The sequence below is a fragment of the Kwoniella dendrophila genome, chromosome 7, assembly GCF_036810415.1.
Source record: "Kwoniella dendrophila CBS 6074 chromosome 7, complete sequence".
Classification (NCBI taxonomy): Eukaryota; Fungi; Basidiomycota; class Tremellomycetes; order Tremellales; family Cryptococcaceae; genus Kwoniella; species Kwoniella dendrophila.
This window is the reverse complement of record NC_089482.1, coordinates 715,217-737,011: the sequence shown is the minus strand read 5'-3', so window position 1 is coordinate 737,011 and position 21,795 is coordinate 715,217. Positions and strand designations below refer to the sequence as shown.

The 21,795-nt window shown below is 37.8% G+C and overlaps 7 protein-coding genes across 7 annotated transcripts; 3 read left to right on the top strand and 4 right to left on the bottom strand.

Moving 5' to 3' along the window:
• Positions 1-53: 53 nt before the first annotated feature.
• Positions 54-3,080, bottom strand: L201_005487 (uncharacterized protein; the record flags this gene model as incomplete). Its single annotated transcript, XM_066221217.1, has 13 exons — positions 54-59; positions 164-257; positions 327-392; positions 466-635; positions 731-839; positions 904-981; positions 1,039-1,246; positions 1,309-1,427; positions 1,490-1,632; positions 1,702-1,847; positions 1,918-2,037; positions 2,191-2,464; positions 2,544-3,080. 13 exons carry the CDS (start codon positions 3,078-3,080, stop codon positions 54-56), a joined length of 2,070 nt encoding a protein of 689 aa, XP_066077314.1.
• A 728-nt stretch (positions 3,081-3,808) lies between these two features.
• Positions 3,809-8,406, bottom strand: L201_005486 (uncharacterized protein; the record flags this gene model as incomplete). The annotated part of the gene is made up of 22 exons (XM_066221216.1): positions 3,809-4,049; positions 4,112-4,286; positions 4,344-4,472; positions 4,537-4,638; positions 4,689-4,836; positions 4,899-5,128; positions 5,183-5,396; positions 5,459-5,563; positions 5,620-5,771; positions 5,836-6,045; positions 6,104-6,179; positions 6,234-6,395; positions 6,445-6,654; positions 6,722-6,936; positions 6,993-7,143; positions 7,201-7,551; positions 7,606-7,712; positions 7,771-7,843; positions 7,915-8,016; positions 8,133-8,181; positions 8,302-8,336; positions 8,401-8,406. The coding sequence occupies 22 exons, from the start codon at positions 8,404-8,406 to the stop codon at positions 3,809-3,811; spliced, it is 3,243 nt and encodes a 1,080-aa protein (XP_066077313.1).
• A 593-nt stretch (positions 8,407-8,999) lies between these two features.
• On the top strand, positions 9,000-11,421 carry L201_005485 (uncharacterized protein; the record flags this gene model as incomplete). The annotated part of the gene is made up of 9 exons (XM_066221215.1): positions 9,000-9,324; positions 9,423-9,561; positions 9,618-9,735; positions 9,806-10,272; positions 10,340-10,421; positions 10,488-10,728; positions 10,786-10,845; positions 10,904-11,177; positions 11,247-11,421. The coding sequence occupies 9 exons, from the start codon at positions 9,000-9,002 to the stop codon at positions 11,419-11,421; spliced, it is 1,881 nt and encodes a 626-aa protein (XP_066077312.1).
• Positions 11,422-11,665: 244 nt separating this feature from the next.
• Positions 11,666-12,837, bottom strand: L201_005484 (uncharacterized protein; the record flags this gene model as incomplete). Its single annotated transcript, XM_066221214.1, has 5 exons — positions 11,666-11,744; positions 11,812-11,929; positions 12,043-12,363; positions 12,490-12,605; positions 12,680-12,837. The coding sequence occupies 5 exons, from the start codon at positions 12,835-12,837 to the stop codon at positions 11,666-11,668; spliced, it is 792 nt and encodes a 263-aa protein (XP_066077311.1).
• A 393-nt stretch (positions 12,838-13,230) lies between these two features.
• L201_005483 (uncharacterized protein) lies at positions 13,231-14,292 on the top strand (the record flags this gene model as incomplete). The annotated part of the gene is made up of 3 exons (XM_066221213.1): positions 13,231-13,407; positions 13,506-14,134; positions 14,253-14,292. The coding sequence occupies 3 exons, from the start codon at positions 13,231-13,233 to the stop codon at positions 14,290-14,292; spliced, it is 846 nt and encodes a 281-aa protein (XP_066077310.1).
• A 276-nt stretch (positions 14,293-14,568) lies between these two features.
• On the bottom strand, positions 14,569-18,161 carry L201_005482 (uncharacterized protein; the record flags this gene model as incomplete). The annotated part of the gene is made up of 11 exons (XM_066221212.1): positions 14,569-14,592; positions 14,673-14,738; positions 14,857-14,923; positions 15,001-15,030; positions 15,107-15,237; positions 15,317-15,378; positions 15,446-15,531; positions 15,604-15,824; positions 15,906-16,088; positions 16,177-17,852; positions 17,936-18,161. 11 exons carry the CDS (start codon positions 18,159-18,161, stop codon positions 14,569-14,571), a joined length of 2,772 nt encoding a protein of 923 aa, XP_066077309.1.
• A 651-nt stretch (positions 18,162-18,812) lies between these two features.
• Positions 18,813-21,685, top strand: L201_005481 (uncharacterized protein; the record flags this gene model as incomplete). Its single annotated transcript, XM_066221211.1, has 15 exons — positions 18,813-18,952; positions 19,017-19,044; positions 19,109-19,155; positions 19,247-19,439; positions 19,499-19,550; positions 19,616-20,187; positions 20,263-20,370; positions 20,435-20,547; positions 20,602-20,645; positions 20,694-20,760; positions 20,813-20,835; positions 20,885-21,056; positions 21,115-21,179; positions 21,251-21,375; positions 21,443-21,685. 15 exons carry the CDS (start codon positions 18,813-18,815, stop codon positions 21,683-21,685), a joined length of 1,992 nt encoding a protein of 663 aa, XP_066077308.1.
• Positions 21,686-21,795: the final 110 nt, after the last annotated feature.

The window sequence follows — 21,795 nt, the reverse complement described above, 5'->3', positions numbered from 1 at the left end:
GGAACGAATTCACCAATTTGTCTTTTATCTATTTCTGCATGAGCATATATCGATTAGAACTGGTAAAATAGCGAGTCGAATAAATCAGTAAAAAAAAACCCAGATGGTAAATTCGCCCAAATTTGATTGTTCTCATCGGACATTCAAACAAGGTGTAACTCACTTTAGATAAGTCTCTACCGAAAATACCTCTCTTGACCCAATCAAGCATTAATAACATTCGTGTTCTCATTGAAGTTTGCTCAGACCAGTATATACTGAGTACGAATAGTCATATCGGTCATCAGAAAACGGCCAAAATCTAGATATCCATCGCGCAAACTTACGATCTCCAAGCATACATAGCTAATAATCCACCAGCAAGTGAGAATCCATCATAATCGAATACCGCACTATGAAGCGATAAGCAATTAGCGAATTCACGATATATCGTGATCGGAATTTGCATGGATATATGGTACTTACGAGTTACCAATATAAGCTAAACTACCAAGATGGAAGTACTCGAATGGATGATAATATGCATCGTCGCTCAAATCTTTTATTCCATTAACTTCAAGTGTTTTACGCTGGTGAGCGAGTTTGGAAAACATTCCTCCCAGGTATTTACCTTGTTGGGCAGCGACTTGAGCAGTCTAACCGCAGAGAGCATGGTATCAACGTACAACATCAGCTAAAATATCCACTAGCCATCTCACAGCTGGAAAAGTTCATTACGAAAGATACTTACAGCAGGATAACTTGTAACTTTTTTACTCATTCCCAAGAACATGGCAGCAACTTCGTTCAAAGTCAATTTCTCATCTTTATCTTTGTCAAATTCGTCAAAGACGTCTCGGCTATACCAACACATATCGACTATCAGTCGAAATCTCATGCCAAGACAAATACGTCGTGACTTACATCTTTCCGAAATATTTGGAAGCAAGAGGATAGTGTTTTCTGATATGTTTAACCATAGCTTGCCATTCATCGTAATCACTATACATGGTGAACCTTGGTCAGTGGATCTTCGGTACAAATCGACATCTCACTTACAGGGTTCCATCCTTGTTAGCATCGAATCTATCCCATAATTCGTATAGATCACCGATCAAGTTGGTGTGAACGGTAGCAGCATCACCGAGAGCATAGACGGTGCCCTGAGGTGCTCCTTGGACTCGTAAGAAACTGTCGACTTCAACAGCCTTGGAATGATATTGATTAGGCAATAATTCTACTAATCGCTTGGTAAAGGGTTGCATAGCTAGAATACGTCTGGATTAGCCTTCTAAAGCAAAGAGGTCATGTGTGACTCTTTTAGCTCACCAATACCAGTACTCCAAAGTACGAAACCAGCTTCTATCTCCTTACTCGAGGGTTTGCCATCTTTGTCTTTAGGATCTTTAATACTTAAAACGACTTTATCAGGCATTACTTCTTGAACTCTATACAGTTCAACTTGGTAAGCGTTTTTAACAAGGAAGGCGCAAGTCTGTGATAAGCGTACCGAGCATTTATGACTATATCGACGTCATTTCTTGCGAATCTCTTTTCAGCATATTGTGAGATTTTTTCTGAGTATGTATTCAAGATATGGTCTCTAGATTGAACAACGGTCACTTTGACTTCGTTGGAGAGTAATTTAGGGAACTGGGAGGTGTTCCAGACATCAGCTTGCGATCAACGTCTTGAAGGCTAATGAAGCTGAAAATGACTTACATATTTGAGAACATCTTCAGCCATCATATCTGCTAATTCTGCTGCAAACTCTACACCGGTTGGTCCACCACCACAAATAACGAAAGATAGTAATCGTTTTCTTTCCTCAGGTGTGGTCGTAGGTAAAGAGGCCAATTCGAGGTTGGCTGTTCGAAATTGAGTGATTAGTTCATGCACGGGTTTAGGTGATGGTGATCGAGGAGGGAGACTACTCACCCATAACTTTTCTTCGGATTGCTTGGGCATCAGGAACAGTTTTAAGCTGGTAACAATGTTCGAGACCTTTTACACCGTGATTATTTGTGGTTGATCCACATGCGATAACGAGTTTATCATCTACGTTGTACATTGGCATTGTATCAGCATTCAATATCTATATCAAGAATGGTCTGGTCATATGCTCATGACATGATGTCCTACGCCTATCTTTCAACCGCAAGGTCCACCTAGCCATACAGTAAGATGTATATTGAAGTAACATTCACTCACAAGGAACATAGCATCTCATTGTACCTTCACCACCATCTTTTGGCACTTCAACTTCTAATAATCTCTCTGCCATATCAATATCTTCCGCTGAACCCATTAAGTAATGACCTCTAACTCTTGCGATCAATTTTCTCAATGGTTCGACTAAAGATCTAGGTTCAACTGTACCTACACATGCTGAAGGTAACAAAGGTGTAAAAGCGAAATAAGTCTGTGGTGAGATTAAAGTAACGTTATATGCGTGTGGTGGTAATGATTGTAATAAAGCTACAGCCTGAAAACGGGATATGAGCCATTAGTATGTATGATTTAGATTTGACTTAGTCAGTCAGGTAGGAAAAGATCCAACTTACTCCCCATCCACCACCAATAACTACTAATCTAGGTTTATCTTTCATTGCTTTCTTAACATCATCTTCTTCATCATCTAAATTAACTTCTAAAATTGGTAAATTTTTCTTACCCCCTAATCTTGGTTTTAATGATAAAGGATTACATGGTACTCTATCAACATGTCTTTCAGAATATGTAAACGCATCATGAATTAAAATCGATCCTGTTATAACTACTATACCTAATATTGAAGATAAACCTAATCTAATTAATATTGAAATCACAGGGTATTTCGCATTAAAGTTTTTTGATGGTATTGAAAATCCCCTAGAGAGTATTTTACTTGAAGAAGATGAACTTATAGTTGGTCTATGATGAGGTATAAAGAAACTTGATGAGATACTTGATTGTTTACCTATACTTGATCTTGAAGTTGAAGTGGTCTTGAATCTCGATTGTCTAATTAAAGTCAGCTGTTGTTCAGCTGAAAGAGAACTTTTAATCGGCCGAAGAGGTGTTAAACCAATTGGTCTAACAGGTAATCTAGGTCTAATCATATTGGGTATCTTTGCTCTGTTTGACTGGTACAGCCTTTGTAGAATACTATGTTAGATGTCTCGAGAGTTCAACGGCTTACTATTGAGATTAAAACCGTATATAAGATTGATAGCAAGTTGTTCTCAATCCCATCGAAATATGATTTCGCTTGTTTTTCTCTGCTATGTAGAAGTAAAATATAATGCAACTATTTATCTCCTTTGGAAAACGTCATTGATCGCGCTCGACGTCACCTCTACCTATTGTAGTTATATGAACCACGCATGTACCGTTAACAAACCACGTGGATCAAGTCTATTTTAAGCGCAACGCAATATCTCCGACTTGACCGTTGGTTTGGATTCTAGAGGTATGTCTCATTGCCGCATTCACCTTTTGCATCAACAATCAATGTCATAAATGTATATCATTTCGTCTTTGTTTGGACATATTGGGATATAAAGCTATATATTAAAGAGATATCATTATATCGGAATGGAGATAATAGTAAGAAGGGAAAGAAATCGTTTTCTGATATCATCATTTAGATTAACCAGTTTACAGTCTTTGGGCCTTGTCAAATAACATGATGTATTATGTATAACCTGATGCGAAAGTAGACGTTCAAAAATAGGAGAGGAGAAAAAGAAATGCAATGAATACTCTTCCACAAAATGAATATAAGGTCTCAAATGACTCATAGAGAGAGACGGTATAAATTTTGATGATGCTACACCTTTTGACGATACTATAAATCCGCATCATCATCTAATTGAGCAGGTTTCAACATTCCCGGTACTCTACTGGCTGCTTCTCTTTCTTCAGCAGCCTTCTTTTCTGCTTCTGCTTCTTTCTCATCAATATATAATTCAGCATTATCACCAGAGAATTCTTTGAGTGAGATTAAAAAGTCTCTTATTGTTAATTTGAATTTGATTGGATCTGACGAGTTCTCGAACATCAAGTTGACGAATGATGACATTTGTGCTCTGAACATTGGGTCCATGTGTCAGCTTATATTGCATTCTAGGAGGAGAAGGATACAGCTTACGGTTGAATGTGGCCGAAAGCATTAGCTAAGAGGTCACTTATATATCCCTTGAGATATGTAGCGTTGGTCATGTTGGAGTCTGACACTTGAGCTGGATCGAATAATGGTGCTTGTACAGAACCAGTTTCAACAAGTGAAATAAGTCTGGCGAGAAGGATACCTTGCATTTTGAGACCTGAGAGCCGTTTTGTTAGCTGTATGCACCCAATGACTGCCTTGCTAGCTGACTTACCACTCTTGTGATCAGCATCTGTAAGTACATAGAATACATCTCCAATCATGTTAAGCAAGTATTGTTGGTAGAATTGGTTTGAGATCTCCGGTGTTGAGGCAGCGAAGTTGTTGGCAATTTCGTAGGCAACTAAGGGTCAAGTCGTGTGTCAGCTGAAAGACCACGGATTTATACCAATATGTCAGCAACTCACTGTTCAAACCAGTATCGGCAATATCTCTCATAGTATGCTTGAAAGCCCATACAACGGAATCCATAACAAGTTTGAATTGTTGTGGTGGTATTTCCAAAAGAGCTAATTGTTCAAATCAGCTATGTACTCATTTTGTGTTAAGCTTAGCTTACCAGGGAAACAAGTCAAGTTGATCGCTCTGAGCAACTTGAAGAAGCCGACTCTGTGTTCGGGATATTCAGAGAAATCTTGGTTGATCATGCCAAGTGTTGGCTCAAATACAGCATCAAGGATAGGAGCAATTTGTGGGTTTAGGATATTCTGTCAATAAAGCTATGTCAGCGATCACTACTTTTAAAGGTTAGAAGGCCAGGAAAGCTTACACCAAGTTTAGATACAATAGTAGCGGTCACATTTAGGACCTCGGCATCCCTAGCAGCAGGTACATTGTTGTTGTAATCACCTAAAATAGCATCGAAAAGACCTGGGATCAGATTGGTGTTTATACCTTCAAGATCTTCAGCTTTCTTGACATAGGTTTCGACTAATCGGAGGATTTCTTTCTTGATTGTCCTTAAGGATCGTACTTTCGGTGTTTTGGTAGCGATTACACCTGGAAGACGATATATCAGTTGTTGCCAGAATTCTACTATATGGGATAACTTACCTTGTTGAGCAACTTGATCACTTATTATACCACTAACAGTCCTGTAAAGGCCTAACATATCGAGCCAAATTCGACCAAGTTGAGGTAAGAAGAATGATCCAATGGATGTGCAAGCGGAAACGTTGGTTTTGAGGATATTGGAGAGGATCTTGACGTTCTCAGGGTTACCAAGCACATCGACATTACTAGCTGCTTGTTGCATGAGATTGTCCCACTATTATGCGAAATACGTCGTCAGCGAGGATTTACAGCTCGCCAGTCGTTTACACCACTCACAGCGTTGTTAGGCAATTCCATCAGTTTCTCGATCAATCGTTCTTGAGTAGGTTTGTTAGGTTGAGAAGCGATCATGTAGCCGACAGCTTCATAGAAGGTATGTACCTGCATTGATCGAGGTCTGTTAGCTTTCATAACACATATGCGTTCAAGCAGCTTACCTGTTGAGGTGAAAGATCCACAGTGATTCTATGCAATGTCCGTAAAATTTCATCGATGAAGGGTTCTTGTTCTCCTGCTTGTTGCATCACGAAATGTCGTCTACACTTTTGAGCAATCTTGATGAAAGTATCACAAGCCATATCTTGTACACCTGCAAAGAGCAATTAGGGTTAGCATGTTTTCTGTCAAAACCTTGACTGGAAGTGTGAACTCACCCTCATGAGTCTCGTGCATGAACTCGAAAAGTTTGTTTACAACTGTTTTGAGGAATTTCCAATGGGCTTTCAAGAATCTAGGATATTGTCCGACAATATACATGATATCTGAAGCACAAACGGCTTTGTTGTCTTTACCTCGTTTCATTTCAGTTAAACCAAGTAAATCCTTAATAACGGTTACAAGGAATCGTTTTTCGGTTTCCTCGTCTGTACAATTGCGCTAGGTCAGCTTTCTCAGAGCGCCCATGAAAGCTAATATACTTACTCATAGCACCAGATATAGAACCGATAGCCCAACATAGGGTGTTGAGATTGTTCCACGACCATTCACTTCCATCAATCTTCGTCGCCATCAGCCATTCACCCATAAATATACGTTGCAGACTCTAGCTCACCTGCTTGGCCAATTTATCTGTCATGATAGTTTCCGTGTCTTGCACATCCAAATGCGTCAAATATACCAAAACCTCTCTCATACTCTTGTAAAGCACAATTGTGTCACTCTCTTTCATAAATTCTCGGACAATTTCTCCTTCATCGTTTTCAACAATCAGGACCTGCAAGAACAGTTAGCATGGTGAAACAACTCGAAAGGAGTCTACTCACTTCCTCTGGTTTAACCATCTTCTCTATCATTACTAATCTCAAATTCGATAAGATGTCTGAGTAAACGTTCTTTCTTAAAGGCATACCATTCAATGCTAACGAGTGAGGTCCGTTCAATCCTGCTCCCAATCCACCAATGTTGAGGTTCATCAAGGGATTTATATCGCTCATGGGTAACGATTGAATCTCTTCGTACAATTCAGCGACAAGCTATGAAATGAATCGATAAGCTTGTACACAATGTTAAGAAAACAGAAAATATTCTGGTCAAGCTTACTTTTGCCCAATACTCCAAACAAATCTTAAATACCTCTCGATCATCTACGGTGGATATCTTGATAAGGTATAAATGAGCATTGATGAGAAGTTCAGTGTTTTCAGGTGTTTCGATGAGTCGGAGGTGAGTATGGAGGAAATTGGTGAGGAAAAGTGCAAGATTCTTGATGAGTTGTTGATCCTCATCATCAGATGAGGCGTAAGCGGCAGCTACGTCTGTTTGGCATTTAGAATTAGCTTGTGAATGGACCAAAGTTTTTCAGCTAACATACCTGTACTTGGGGGTACCATTCTGTTGACACTGGTCATGACTACTTGGAAGAGGGTAACGAATTTACTGTTATATTCCGGTCCAACATTCAAAGCACCAATTTCTGATAAACATTTGAGGGTTACATTTCTGAAATCTGGTACCTCAAGGAACTATAATCTGTTGTCAGCTATATTGATCATCACTGTCAACAATGGTAGCCGACTTACTCTTGAAACTAAATAATCGATAATTTGAGTCTCGAAGATATAACCTAATGGAATCCAATTCAAGAATCTCAATAAGGTTTCTAAAGTAGCTTTAATCAAGCTTGGTTTATTTGCTTTTTCTAAAACTTCATTACATAAATTAAAGATTTCACCGAATTCTGAACACATAGTTTGTTTCAACGCTTTGGTTTTAGCTTGAGTCATCTGTTCTGCTGAGAAATCGAATACCTCCTCGGATAGAAGTCGAAGGATGATCATATTGTTCTCACAGAGAGAAAGGTTGGTCCGTGATGAGGCGCAGATTTCTGGTATGAATTGTGGCCAATCTTTAGGCCATGCTTGTTTGAGGATCTGCGAAGCATAGAAATTCAGCTTGAACTGGATAACAAGCTCGTGTTGGCTTACCTGTACCAACACCAAGTTGAGCTTATTCAAATATCCCTTCTCCCTTCTCATTTTAGTCTCATCTGATGAAGTTTCTACAGTAGCTTGCACAATGAAATTTCGGATACCTAGATAGTAGTGTCACAGTATCAGCACAGTTTGGCTTAGGATGTATCCTCCACATACCCGTTTGTTGGTCTGCGGGTAAAGCTTTCCATCGTGTTTGCACTAATTTCTCTAAGATCTGCAAGGCAATGTACTGTCGAACGCCAATTAGCATCTTGTTAGCTGTAGGAAGGAGAAATAACACATGCTCCGGACTTGACTCACCTTGGTATTGATGTTTTGCGAAGTTTCTAAGATAGCCGGTACACGCTGCCATGAATCAGGGTGATCTTGGAATTGGGTGAGTGTACGCTGGGCTGTTTGTTGCTGTAGTAGGCAAGTATGTTAGCAAGATTAAAAGCAAGATAAAGTACTTTTAGCGAGTTCTACCAAACAAACAAACCGTTCAAGGTGATAGAAAACAGGAAGAAACGTGAACTCACTTGCTCTCCTGCACTTGTGTAGAAAGCTTGCACAACATTGTCGAGCAACCTGCGCGGGAAATATAATGATCAGCCTCTGGTATATATACCTAAAGCTACTGATGGAGCAAGGTGTCATATGTGGAACGTGAATCATGGTGAATAGTCGAAGAAGGTTGAGTCAACTTACCCAATATCCAAGTCTTGTGAGAAATCAAGAATACCCTATTTGTTATAGTTGGGATGGTTAGCTTCAGCGCTCACAAAGGCAGAGTATAGTAAAGCTTACCTCCATCGTGATCAGATTCACAAGTTGTTATATGTAATACCTGATGATCGATGGGGAATGTAATTTATCTATGTTAAAAGAGGAAGAGTTGATGAAGTTAGCGATTAGTCAACATTAAATAGTGGCAATGTTGCTCATCCGTGAACGACCTACATATTAATGACAGAAGGTTTTCTTCGAGGTGTATAAGAATGTAGAGTCCTTGTGTTTCACCTGGAAGTGGACGTAAGGTGTTTTATGTGGGATTTGTTGTTGTTGTTGAAACGTTGAAACTTGAAAGCAATGTTGTAGGAAGAACAATAAGTGAAGTTGATTTGTGATTTATGATTGAGGAGTGAGAGATAGGTAGAGAGGTAAGAGACGCGATTAGACAATATCAAGATGGAGGTAAGGATTCTCACTGTAGCATTATTTACGGAATCAATTTATCATATTTTATCCCATCATTTCATTCCACCTCGGCTTATTGATTTCAGAGATTAAGAGATAAAGAAAATGAGACTATACATTACGTCCGAACATTATTGCATCCTACTTGATCTTCTACATCTTTTACAATTCTGACTTGACTTACTACTAGAGCCTTTCATCCAAACAAAATGGTATCATCAGCACCATTACGAAGACCAAGGTCACCTTCACCTAACAATGGAGGAGAAGGGGATGACGGAATGACTTTACCAGAAGATTATAAACCATATATTCCAGTGGCAAAGAGACGTGCACAAATGTTATCTCAATTAGGTAGTAAACGAGACGCACCAAGTAAGAAAGTAGTCAAGACAGCTGAGGAACTGGAAAAAGAGATGGAAGAAGAATTAAAAGAACAAGCTGAAGTTGAAGAGAGAGCAAAAGAAAAAGCAAGAAGGGAAAGAACTTTACTTCAAGCTGCTCAAGAAGTGAAGGAAAGAAAAGCAAAAGAAGGTATGTATCACTTCGGTCGAGTAAGATTGGTCAATGTAAAGGAGAGGGTAGAAATCTCGAGGGCTGGCAACTGATTTAATATTTAATTGATTGTGTAGATGCCGATAAATCAGCTGCAGAAAGAGAAGCAGAAAAAGAAGCCGTATTATTAGCTGAAATGGAAAGAGCTCAGAAGAAATTGGCCAGTGCTCAAGAATTAGCACATGGAACATCATACACAGAAAGCTTGAAGACATCGTAAGTACAAACGTTAAGTATAGCTCCATTACAGCTTGTTGATGAAATCGATACAGATGGAGACCTCCTCATTATATACGTAATTTGTCAGAAGAGGAACATCAAGCAAATAGAGATAAATTTCATATAATAACGGAAGGTGACGATATACCTCCTCCCATACCGCATTTTGCAGTAAGTTTTTGTCAACAATCTGGTAAGTCATAGATTATAGAGCTCATTGTCGATTGTGTTTTCTTTTTAGGATATGAAAGTACCTAAACCGATATTAGAATATTTGAAAGGTAAAGGAATTAAAAAACCCACACCAATTCAAATTCAAGGTATACCTACAGCATTTTCTGGAAGAGATATGATTGGAATAGCATTTACTGGATCAGGAAAGACTTTAGCATTTACTTTACCTGCTATAATGCAATCTTTAGAAATGGAAGCTAAATTACCTTTTGTTAGAGGTGAAGGTCCAGTTGGTTTGATAATTTGTCCTTCAAGAGAATTGGCTAGACAAACTTATGAAGGTTGTCAAGCTATGTGTAATTCTTTGAAAGAATCAGGAAATTATCCAGAATTGAGGTCTTTATTATGTATAGGTGGTATAAATATGTCAGATCAACAAGATGTCTTGAACAAAGGTGTTCATATAGTAGTGGCCACTCCAGGTAGATTGATTGATATGCTAGATAAAGGTAAACTAAATGCTAATAACTGCAAGTAAGTGTAATATTTTTTTTTACTTTTCGCGACTGACGAAGCAGTCACTAATATAACTCGCTATTAGATACCTTTGTATGGACGAAGCAGATAGAATGATAGATATGGGTTTCGAAGAGGATGTAAGAAGTATAATGTCGCATTTTAAAGTAAGTTTTGATCACTAATTGATTTCAACCCTCTACTTCACCTAGAATTGACCTACTTCTCATTAGTATCAAAGACAAACGCTTTTATTCTCCGCTACAATGCCTCGTAAGATTCAAGATTTTGCTCAACAATCTTTGATAAATCCAATATTAGTCAACGTTGGTAGAGCAGGTGCAGCAAATATGGATGTTATTCAAGAAGTTGAATATGTCAAACAAGAAGCTAAAATGGTTTATCTATTGGAATGTTTACAAAAAACTCCTCCACCTGTTATCATATTTAGTGATAATAAGAATGAAGTAGATGGTGAGTTAATTATTACTGTAGTTGCAAAAACTGAGTCTAACTCGTATTTTGATATAGATATTCAAGAGTACTTGTTGCTGAAAGGTGTTGAAGCAGTTGCGATTCATGGTAGTAAAAGTAAGTAGATATGGTATTGAATTGGTTGTACTGATACTAACCTGCCATACCTCAATAGCTCAAGAAGAACGTGAATATGCTATACGGTCGTTCAAAACAGGTGCAAAAGATGTAATGGTAGCTTCCGGTGTAGCATCAAAAGGTTTAGATTTTAATGAAATTCAACATGTTATTGTATACACAATGCCAAAAGAAATCGAAGACTATGTGCATGAAATTGGTCGTACAGGTAGAAGTGGTAAAACTGGTATAGCAACTACATTTGTTAATATGAATACAAGTGAACAAACTTTATTGGATTTGAAATATCTTTTAATGGAAGCTAAACAAAAGTAGGTCAAACTGCAAATTTCGAAACCATTCGTAAATATGCTAACTCCGTTATTTTTGTGTTCAAATAGAATTCCAGAATTCTTATTATCTATAGATGATCCAAGAGCAGCACATGGAGGTGCATTAAAAGGGTGTCCAATTTGTGGTGGTTTGGGTCATGGTTTACAAGATTGTCCAAAATTACAAGAAGAACAAAGAAGAAAACAAGCTGCTACCACAAGATACGATGGTGGTGGTTATTAAGTTTGACAATGCGTTGAAAATTTAGAGGGTCAATATTGGAAAAGACGTGGGCATTTGTATGTTATTGTATGTTAAACCTTGTTGTATTTTCGTAACCGATGAATAAGAATGTATAATCGTAGTAATCCAATGACTTAATTGTACAGTATTCCGTAGCCTGACAATGCATAAGTACGGTCTATGAAATCTATGCTATATACAAAAATTTTCCCTACAGAAGGAAGAATGATGAAGTCGGGGGTATCTAATTACCTTCTTCTTTGAAAACTTGTTCAACTGATTTACCTTCAACGACTTCTTTAACTTTTTCAAGTACTTTGTTGCTATGATGAGGTTAGAAGTACAAGATTAGCTTGGTAAGTACTAAGAGGAGAACTGGTTTCAACTTACAAATCTCTAAAAGGTACATGTGGGATTTTTTCTCTTTCACAGAAAGTTTTCAAATCTGAATGACCATTTGCTATGACTTTTGCGAATAACAAATCTGCGTGTTTAGCAGCGGAAAGATCTAAAATAGTATCATGATGTTATTCTTGACATTAATACCAATTTAAGCGATAATGACAATGATATCCGAAAAGAATGGTATGATGAAGGAAAGAAAGAAAGAAAGCCACTTACCTGAAACACCATCACCACAGAAAAATAAAGTAGGTTTATGATTTAATTTTCTATAAGGTAAAATTGCTTGTGATTTATCATGACCAAAACCTGAATCAGGATGTCTATAAATGATTTCCCATTTTTCACCTTTTTTTTCAGGATCAGTAAAATTAACTTCATTTGCAATAATTTCAATTTTTTCTGAATCTGGTCCAGGTAATAAAGTTGATAAAACACCTCTAATATTTGGTGCCATACCTGAAGATACAATAACAAAAGGTATATTTTTAGATTTACACCATGTATAAAATGCTACAAATCCTGGATCTAATTTTATGTCTGTAATAATAAACCAAAAAACAAATAGAATTTAAAATTAGCTCATTTTACAATCCTTTCACAGGTTCAAAATGAATGACAATTATACATTCATTACGCGGATTATTAAGCTGTTGTTTAACCTACTCTTCTTCAATTCCTCTTTACATTCTTCAAATGGATGATGTACAGATTCTAACATTTCTCTAAATGAATCTCTAAATGTCATTCTACCTGATAAACATTCCAAGTTGAGTTCACGTCTATATCAATCACATCAAGAACATTTCAGTGTGAGCTATGATATTCTCTCTTTTCAAGATGACGGATGACCAACCTTTTATCAAAACCGAAACCCAAGTTATCAACTAAGAAATCATTTGAATCTTTATCTGTGATCGTTCCATCCCAGTCTGATAAGACAACAAATGGAGCATCTTCATGTATAGGTGGGTATGGGAGTACGGATCTTGGAGCTTGTTCTTCTGATGACATGTTGAACGGGTTATCTCTTGGGTGGAATAATGATAAATTACAAGTGAAGAGGGTGAGTTACATATAAAACGTTGTTGTTTTCGTTTGATAACTATGCATGCATCTATCTCATTCAACTTTTTTTAGGGGGTTCTTAGCGTCATGTTTCAGGGTTACTTGGGTGTTACAGATCTTATGTATATATACATTCAGCCGAAATGACTACCGTGGGAAGCTTAGCCATATTCCCGTTCATATGGACGCGTTTTTCGTATAAGAACGCGTATAAATATGATCAAGAAAATCAATGTTCAGGATTGAGGATTTTGCTGCTATTATTCTCAATCAATCATAAATCTTACATCGTCAATTGAGAATTTCCATACACATTTATTGAACAACCAATATCACGAAATGCGAATACATCTACAGATACATCCTTCACAGTTCGAGTCACAAGCTTCTTCTTCATCTTTATCACCTTTGATACAGTTGGGCGGTGATTTGGTTTTAGTTGAATTACAAGGTGAATTATCATATGAAGGTGAAAAATCAGATGGTGTAGTTGGATTAATAGGATTAGATAGACCTGTAAGCGAAACCATATTCCGGCTATATACCTCGCTGCACAATGAGGAGTTAACCGTATAGCTGACCAACTCCAATACACCATGTTTAATATTCAATAGGATAAACCAACCTTACATTTAGGTCAACATCATTTATTACATGGGAAATTTGTAAATTTACAGAAACCTTATGCGGTAATAAGGAAATCTATAGGTACAGGTGATTCCGAGACTGAACAGAAAGACGGTGAAAGTAAATTAGAAGGAAATCTTATAAACGAAGAAAATGAGGATGAAGAAGAAGAATCGGAATCATCATCATCATCAGAAGAAGAAGATTTATTTGAAAAAAAAGAAGATCCTATAACACCACAAAAACGAAGGAAATCCCAAGATTTATCATCAAGTCCAATTGGATATGGAAATAATGAACCTTTAACTCCAATTGATTATTCATCAGAATTAGAATTTGATCCTTCTTCACCTCCTCAAAGTGAATTTAGTTCTCCAATCTCTAATAACAAAGATAAAGTTGAAGAAGAAGAAGAAGAAGAAGAAAGACCAAATAAAAGAATCAGGAATACCACTCACTTGGAAGGTAAGAATAAAAAATATAATGAAAAGATAAATAAAAGAGAAAAAAGAAAAAAAGAAAAACAGAAAAGAATTGAAAAAGGTTTAGAAAAACAAAGAATTAGATCATATCAAGTTGTTGGAATCGTAAAGAGGAAACTCGTTTTCGCTTTAAGGTAAGTTTTTTTTAAAAGTGGTGATTTCGATGTTCTTAATTTTCAATACCTTGAAATATTTGGGGCAAACAAGGATTTAGATGAACGCAACTGATATATAATTCATTGTTCATGGTAGACCTGAACCCCTTGTTGCTCCGACAATATTGCCAGAATAATACTGTTAAAATCAGATAATGACGTTTTCAATTCATCGATGAGATGACCCTACAAATCTCCCACCTTTTGCTTCTCTGTGCTGTGCATGATTACATATATATATGAATACATGATAATGGACTGTATTATTTATGTATTTATGATTATAAATCCCCATTGATAAGTACAACATAATAGGAAGTAAATGTTCAAATGATCTGAGAAGACAATGATAAATCACAGAAAGAGCTACAAAGGAGAAAGGGGAGGAGTACTTGGGTCCTGTAAAATCGGTATTATCGAACTACGAAACATTTATACTGGAAGATAGATTGAATTATCAGCTCTTTTGGTCGACCCTATCAAATTCGCAATTCATGTTGCATGGGAATATACTTACAGTTGCCCATGCACCTAAAACTGCAAATGCAGCTAAACAGCCTAAAATACCGCCAAACCATCTCAGCTATTGTAATAACAGTCACAAAGTAAATCAGCATTTTCAATCAAACTTTAGGATGTGGCAAGGATCCAGAGAAAGTAGATCGTATTCCCTGATAATGAGGTAGGCATGTATAACTCACACCTGGTGCATCTTCTCCTGGTACATGAACGTTCATACCCCATAAACCGGTTACCAAGTTCATTGGACTAGATCAAGACACATATAGTGTGATCAGCATATACCCTCCTACATAGTCATGCTATTCTAAACAAGTAAGACTCACATCAAGACTGTACCCAAAGCAGTCAATTTACTATTTTTCCAGAGTAGAAGGACCATATTAGTCTTTACGTTTGTCTACTTGAAAAGGAAAAAAGGACTGAACTTACGATAACACATCGTTGATTTGATTATTTGCATCAGTCATCTCAATCGAAATTTGTGCTAAATAATTCGAATGTGACCTCGATAAGATCTTTTCATAATGATTCAAATTTTGTGTCATTGTGATCAAATGATCCTATGAGAATTTTTTGGGTTTATATGATATCAGTCAATTGCAATGTATCTGATTGCCCTATACGAAAGCGAATACTCACCTGAATATCAGAGAGATAAAGACCAATATCCGATTTAGGTGCAACAAGCCACTGTTCATTACCTATAATATTGTCGATGTAATCAGCTACGACTCTCTCGAAATGTAGGAAGAGAAGAATATAGCTTACATCTCTTAGCAAGACCTTTAACTACATCAGCTTTATTACCCATCAATCTCAATAAACCCATAACTTTCTTTCGGCAAGTACCGATTCTGTAAAACGAGTTTACGGTTATTAGCTCTTGAGGGATCATTGCAATGAAACAGCAGGTTGTTGTAACTCACCTCCTCAACATATCACTTTGTTCAGCTTCTTTCAGTATCAATACCAATTCATCTATGCTATCTACTTCATATTCTATAGATTGAATCAGAGGTCCAAAAGCATCCGTGATATCATCAATAAGAGCATATGAAATCCAATCTGATGTAACGGATATATAATCTTTAAGATGTTTTATACGTCTTCTAACATTTTGTGGATGCGGTGTGCCTCTAAAATGGAACTGGTAGTTGAATAAAACAATCAGTTCAAGAATCGTTGTGTATTTTCAGGCTTATAAACAATTTCGAAGATTCGAACATACCGATAATGTACCTTCTCTGAATACGATAATATACATATTCAAAGGTTCTAAATATGTTTGAGAATATGGATCTTGATCAAATGATCGGAAACAAACAAGATAATAGTTTCTGAATAATTCGATCTTTTCTCGAGTTTCTTCTAACAAAATATCTTCTGTTGTCAAAGGATGAATACCGAATACCTGTTTATTAGGGTTATAATTGCATCAGTCAAGATGATAAAAAGACGAACAAGTGGTTTTAAAATGAGCAGACGTTCTTCCCACTCACCTTTGATAGCATTCTCATTTCTTCATCAGTAGGTGATAAAACATCCAGCCACCAAGTGAATTGTTCAGGATCTTCTTCTATGGCTGTATTATCACCATTCCCTCCGTTTACACCAGATTTCGAATTGTCTCTCGACATATTTTGAGCTTGTTGTGAAGCGTTATGTCCTGCGATAGCTTTACTTAACATACTAGTTTTATTACTTACCAATGTACTCGGTTCAAATGGTTGGCTTGTCGTCGTGCTTGATGGTATAGGAGTTTCTTGTCCACTGTTGTTTGATTTATTTGGTGTGCCATTTCCGGTACCTATTATTGAACCTTTTTCAGAATTTGATTGATTTTTACCCTTAAATAATTCTTCAAATGATTGACCTTCAGCAGGTAATTCAGTCAATGATCTAGCATGTATGGTAACAGGCATTGCATTTGAATAAAATGAGAATCTATATGGTCTATCATGTCCAGGTGCAGGTCCAGGTGCTGAATCAGAATATGGTATAAATCCATTTTTAGAATTACCATTGTCGTTGTTGTTATTGGAACCATTATTGTTACTAGAAGACCGATTGAATGGCATATTGGTAATTGTTTTATTACCTGATCTAGGAGCTTTAAATGCAGTTGAATTTGATTCAGGTAAAACTTCACCATCTGCATTGGCATTTGAATTTGAACCAAATCCTTCAAATAATGCTAATTTACCTTGTCTTCTTGATAATGGATTTGATTGTGATAATTTTCTTTGTCTTCTTCTATGAAATGTTTGCTCTTGTCCGTTATCACCTAACAAATCTCCATCATTTCTAGTTGAATATGAAAATGGGCCTTCAGTTATATTATCATTATTTTCATCATCATGATCGTGATCATCACCAAATGCAGAATGAGTTTGTGTTCTTTCCATTCTGTCATCATAATCTTCTGGATGATCTAAATTTTCTTGACTTTGACTTCTACTTCCTTGACTATGTCTACTAATTCGATTTGGTGTACTTCTTCTTCTAGGTAAATTATCACCTTGCAATTTTGAAACATTGTTGTTATTAGCAGCGGTATTATTTATGGACCAAGAACCTTCTGATCTAAATAAATTTTCTCTTTCTTTATTTGCATATTCTTCCATTGCTTGAAAATCAAATTTATTCCTTGCTGTACCACCCATTCCACCTAAAGATCTTAAATCCGCTTGTTGTAATCTTCCCCCTGCCATGTTTCCCATTCCACCCATACTACCCATACTTGAATTATCAATTGGAGTTCTATCATGTTGATCACCATCTGATCCACGTCTATGATGACTACTCATCAATCTTGAATGTGAATCATATCCACTTGATCCACCATGACTACTTTCTCCATGTCCATGTATACCATGTCTACTATGTCGATGATCTCTATTATCATGATGTTCATGATGGCTTAACATCATCCCTTCTTCTCTCTCTTCTTGATTATCATAATGCGTTCTACCATGATGACCTTCATCGTCTGACTCATTTTCACCTCCTCCTACACCACCACCATGATATCTTGCTCTATCCATTTCAGCTTCTTCAGCATCTGATAGCATAGGAAAAGGACTTTCGTTGATTGGTGAAGTCGATGGGAAATGATGTGCTGAAGGTCTCACTATAGGTGGTGAAGTGTCTGCTAATGAACCTGATCTAGCTCGTGCTATTTACGAGAACCCATCCACCGTTATCGGTCAATATCAATACTCTGACCAAAGGTATAATGCGGATTATAAAAACACTCACACATGCTCATAGCGCTCTCGATATCCTGTTGCATTTGTCTTTCTCTTGCATCAGCATCATCAGCTGGTCTATAACTCCTTGGACCACCATGAGAATTACGATGCGTCAGAGATTGACGTGATGGGGTTATGATCGTAGGCGAAGTTAAAGACATATTACGAACTGGTGTAGGTAAATGTGGGTCAATTTGTATTTGACGTGGTGAAGTGGGTGTTCGATCAGGCATCTTGTACAGCTTGGATTGAGAGGTCTTGTTATAGAATTGGATGGAAGTGAATAGTTGAAATATACCTTTTCCGTTGTTCTGGTTACGATTTCAAGGGAAACCACAGACGAGACAGTGAATACCGGCGGTTCTTGCTTTGTGACTTTTAGTTCTTACTATATATACGTCTGCCTGTCTTGTCGATTATGAGTGAATTTGACTATTAGCCCGATAAGGATGATCAATGATTCAAGGTGACTGATCGTAACAAAGGGGTAGTGAATAGATACGAGATACAGACGATGTTTCAAATCAAGTATCAGTATCATTCAGCGAAAAGGAAAACTTTGCGGTAGTAGTATGATACACTATATAGAAATTAAAGCATGTGCGTTACTAACCCTTATTTACATGAAATCGTAATAATGTTTCAAAGGATTAGATAAATCGTGCGGTGATTAGAAAAGTTTCAAATACCGAATACAAAACTGCGGTTATATACATACTTTCAGCTGCCCGGTTAGATATGGGAAATGTGAACCGGCCTAATCCGGTTTACATGGTGGCCAAAACATGACATTTATTCAGGTTGATAAGTTATCTTCATATAGCTACTTCTGTTTCATTGTATTGCTGCATCACCGCTCGAGGTGGGAAACAAGCTCAATCATAATGGTACAAGATATAGAGAAAGCTGCTCATGAGAATGGTCAACTACCAACTTACAAACGATATGAGGATAGGTCTGAAGAGCTTAAACAGCGCTTGGAAGATATCAAGAAGGAAATCCAAGATGCAAAAGTGGATTGGTAGTAAGTTCAAGTTTGTTCAGCTAAACAGTACGGATAAACCATTCAGCTGATAATATGTTCACAGTGTGGTACCAAGTGAAGATGAGCATCAGGCAAGTTTACCCCAAAAGGAGATCAAGTGGGTCAACGGATTTTACTGACTTCTTGAATTGTCAGTCCGAAGAAGTCGGAGAATCTGATAAAAGAAGAGAATGGATATCTGGGTAAGTCACTCTTCGCCTTCCATAGAACTCAAGAAGGATCATATCATCATTTATTATGGCTAACTGTACGATGTCTTTCTCGCTGCTACAGCTTCACCGGTTCAGCTGGAACTGCAGTGATTCCAGCTTCAAGCGATACAAACGCATTGTTATTTGTAGACTCAAGGTATTGGATACAAGCAGGCAAACAAATTGTAGAAGGATGGGAAGTGGTAAAAGTTGGATCAAATGGTGAGAGTGGGAAAGATGCTGTTGTAGGCGGATGGTTAGATTGGGTGGTAAAGGCAAGTCACGATCTCTCTCCTCTTTTTATCTTGACTGTGTAGCTAATATCCGGTTATAGCAAGCTGAGGACGGTAGTAGGGTAGGTATAGATCCAAAGTTAATCTCTATCGGTGAGTCTGATCATTCATTATCATCTCGATCAATCCAGCTCACATTCATGGCTTGTCCACAACAGACCTTGCTCGGTCAATCCAAACTCGACTAGAATCGTCAGATTCTTCCACCAAGCTTGTTGCGTTGTCCTCGAACCTGGTTGACCGAATACATACACCGTCTGAAAGATCCCTAGGACCCATCAACCATCATTCAATATCTTTTTCTGGAGAAGACACAGTATCCAAACTTTCTCGTGTGAGGTCAATCTTATCTGACCAACTCGCTTCCTCTACCTCGTGTCGCTTAAAAGCAGAAGATTGGATATATATTCTACCCACATTACCTTCAATCGCATGGTTATTGAATTTCAGATGTCCATCAGATATACCATTCTGTCCAGTGGCGTACGCTTATCTAGTGTTAACACCAGAATCCTGTACTATATTTGTGGATGAGAGAAAAGTGAAAGATCAAGAAGAGTTATTGACGGATTGGAAACAAGCTGGTGTAGACATCAAACCATATGGAATTGCAGAAGTTGGCAAATTCATCAAAAGGTTAATAGCCAGTCAGAATAATAGTGGGAAGAGAAAGATCAAAATTTGGGCACCGAGAGAATGCAGTTGGGCTTTGGGAGACGCTTGTTCACCGGTTAGTTCAGGCAACATTCAAATCCCGGTATTTTCCAATGTCATAGCAGAGTGACTGACAAACTTGCAAATCTAGTCTGATGTCAATGTGATACCCTGTCCGGCTGATAAGCTCAAAGGGGTGAAGAATGACACTGAAATACAAGGATTTAGAAATGCTTATCTAAGGGATGGTAGAGCAATGGTACGCCCCAACCAGCATAGCTGAAATTTTCATAACCAGAGTCGCTAACTTTGTGGTGGATTAGGTCCGATGGATGAATTGGCTTGAAAAAATCCTGGTCCAAGATCAAAAGAAAGTCGGCGAATGGGCTGCTGCTCAAACTTTGACGAGATTTAGGGGAAGAGAGGAATTGTTTGCGTAAGCTTCCTGCCTCTTCTTTTCCAAATATTTCTGAGCTAATTTGGTATTTAGGGGACTGGCTTATGACGATATATCTGCTTCAGGACCTAATGGTGGTGAGTAATGCCGGAATCGCAAAATGATTTCGGCTGATTATATCACAGCTCTGCCTCATTATGCGCCTAAACGCGGGGAAGATAATATAGTAGATATAGATTCGACTTATGTAATGTGAGCTATCAAAATGAGTGTCGTGCACAGAGTCGCTGACATGTTTATCTAGTGACTCGGGAGCTCAGTATCAAGGTCAGCTTGACCTCGTTTGACAATAAATTTTGAGCTAATATTTGAGCAGACGGAACAATCGATACCACGCGTACTTTATATTTCGGGAAATCCCCTTCGCCCGAAGTAAAGCGAGCGTATACAAGAGTATTACAAGGTCATCTTGCCGTTAGTTCTGCATCTTTCCCGAGAGGTATGCCAGCGGACCGGTTGAACATGCTCGCCAGAGGTCCATTATATCAGTAAGTCGCTCGATCGAGTAATCTGAATAAGTAAGCCTACTGACGATCTATATAACAGGGATCAATTGGATTTCGGACATGGTATAGGTCATGGAATAGGTACTTATCTTGCTGTTCATGAGAGTGAGTCCGGCTTCTCGCGCATAAATCTCGCCAAAAGACGGACTTCATGAACTGATTTGTCGTTTGCCAAGATCCGATGTTTCCTAAAAATGCAGCATTTGAACCTGGAAATATAACTAGTATTGAACCTGGTTACTATAAGGAAGGGGAATGGGGAATACGAATAGAATCAGTCATATTGTGCAAACCTCTTGAGGTGAGTATCGCCTGCGCTCTAACCGCAATGATACGATTCACGCTCATATGTTTCAACTGGAAATTAGACTACCGAGGGACAATCCGATAAATTCCTTGCCTTTGAGCGTATCACACAAGTACCAATCAAAACCTCACTTGTAGACTACAAGTTATTGACTAAATCGGAGATACGGTGGCTGAACGATCACAATAACTCTGTCAAAGATGCTCTGCTCCCCTTGTTACAGGGTGACGAAGATGCTGAAGTGAGGAACTGGTTAAAGAAACAATGTAAGCCAAAGAAGATATGGCCTTGGACTGGAGCATAATCTTGTAATTTGGCAAGCGATCACATATTCTGAATGCCAGTTGGGTAATCTCTTGAGCTGAGACAATTAGCATTATGCGGATATATCAAACTATCAAGCATGTATGTTAT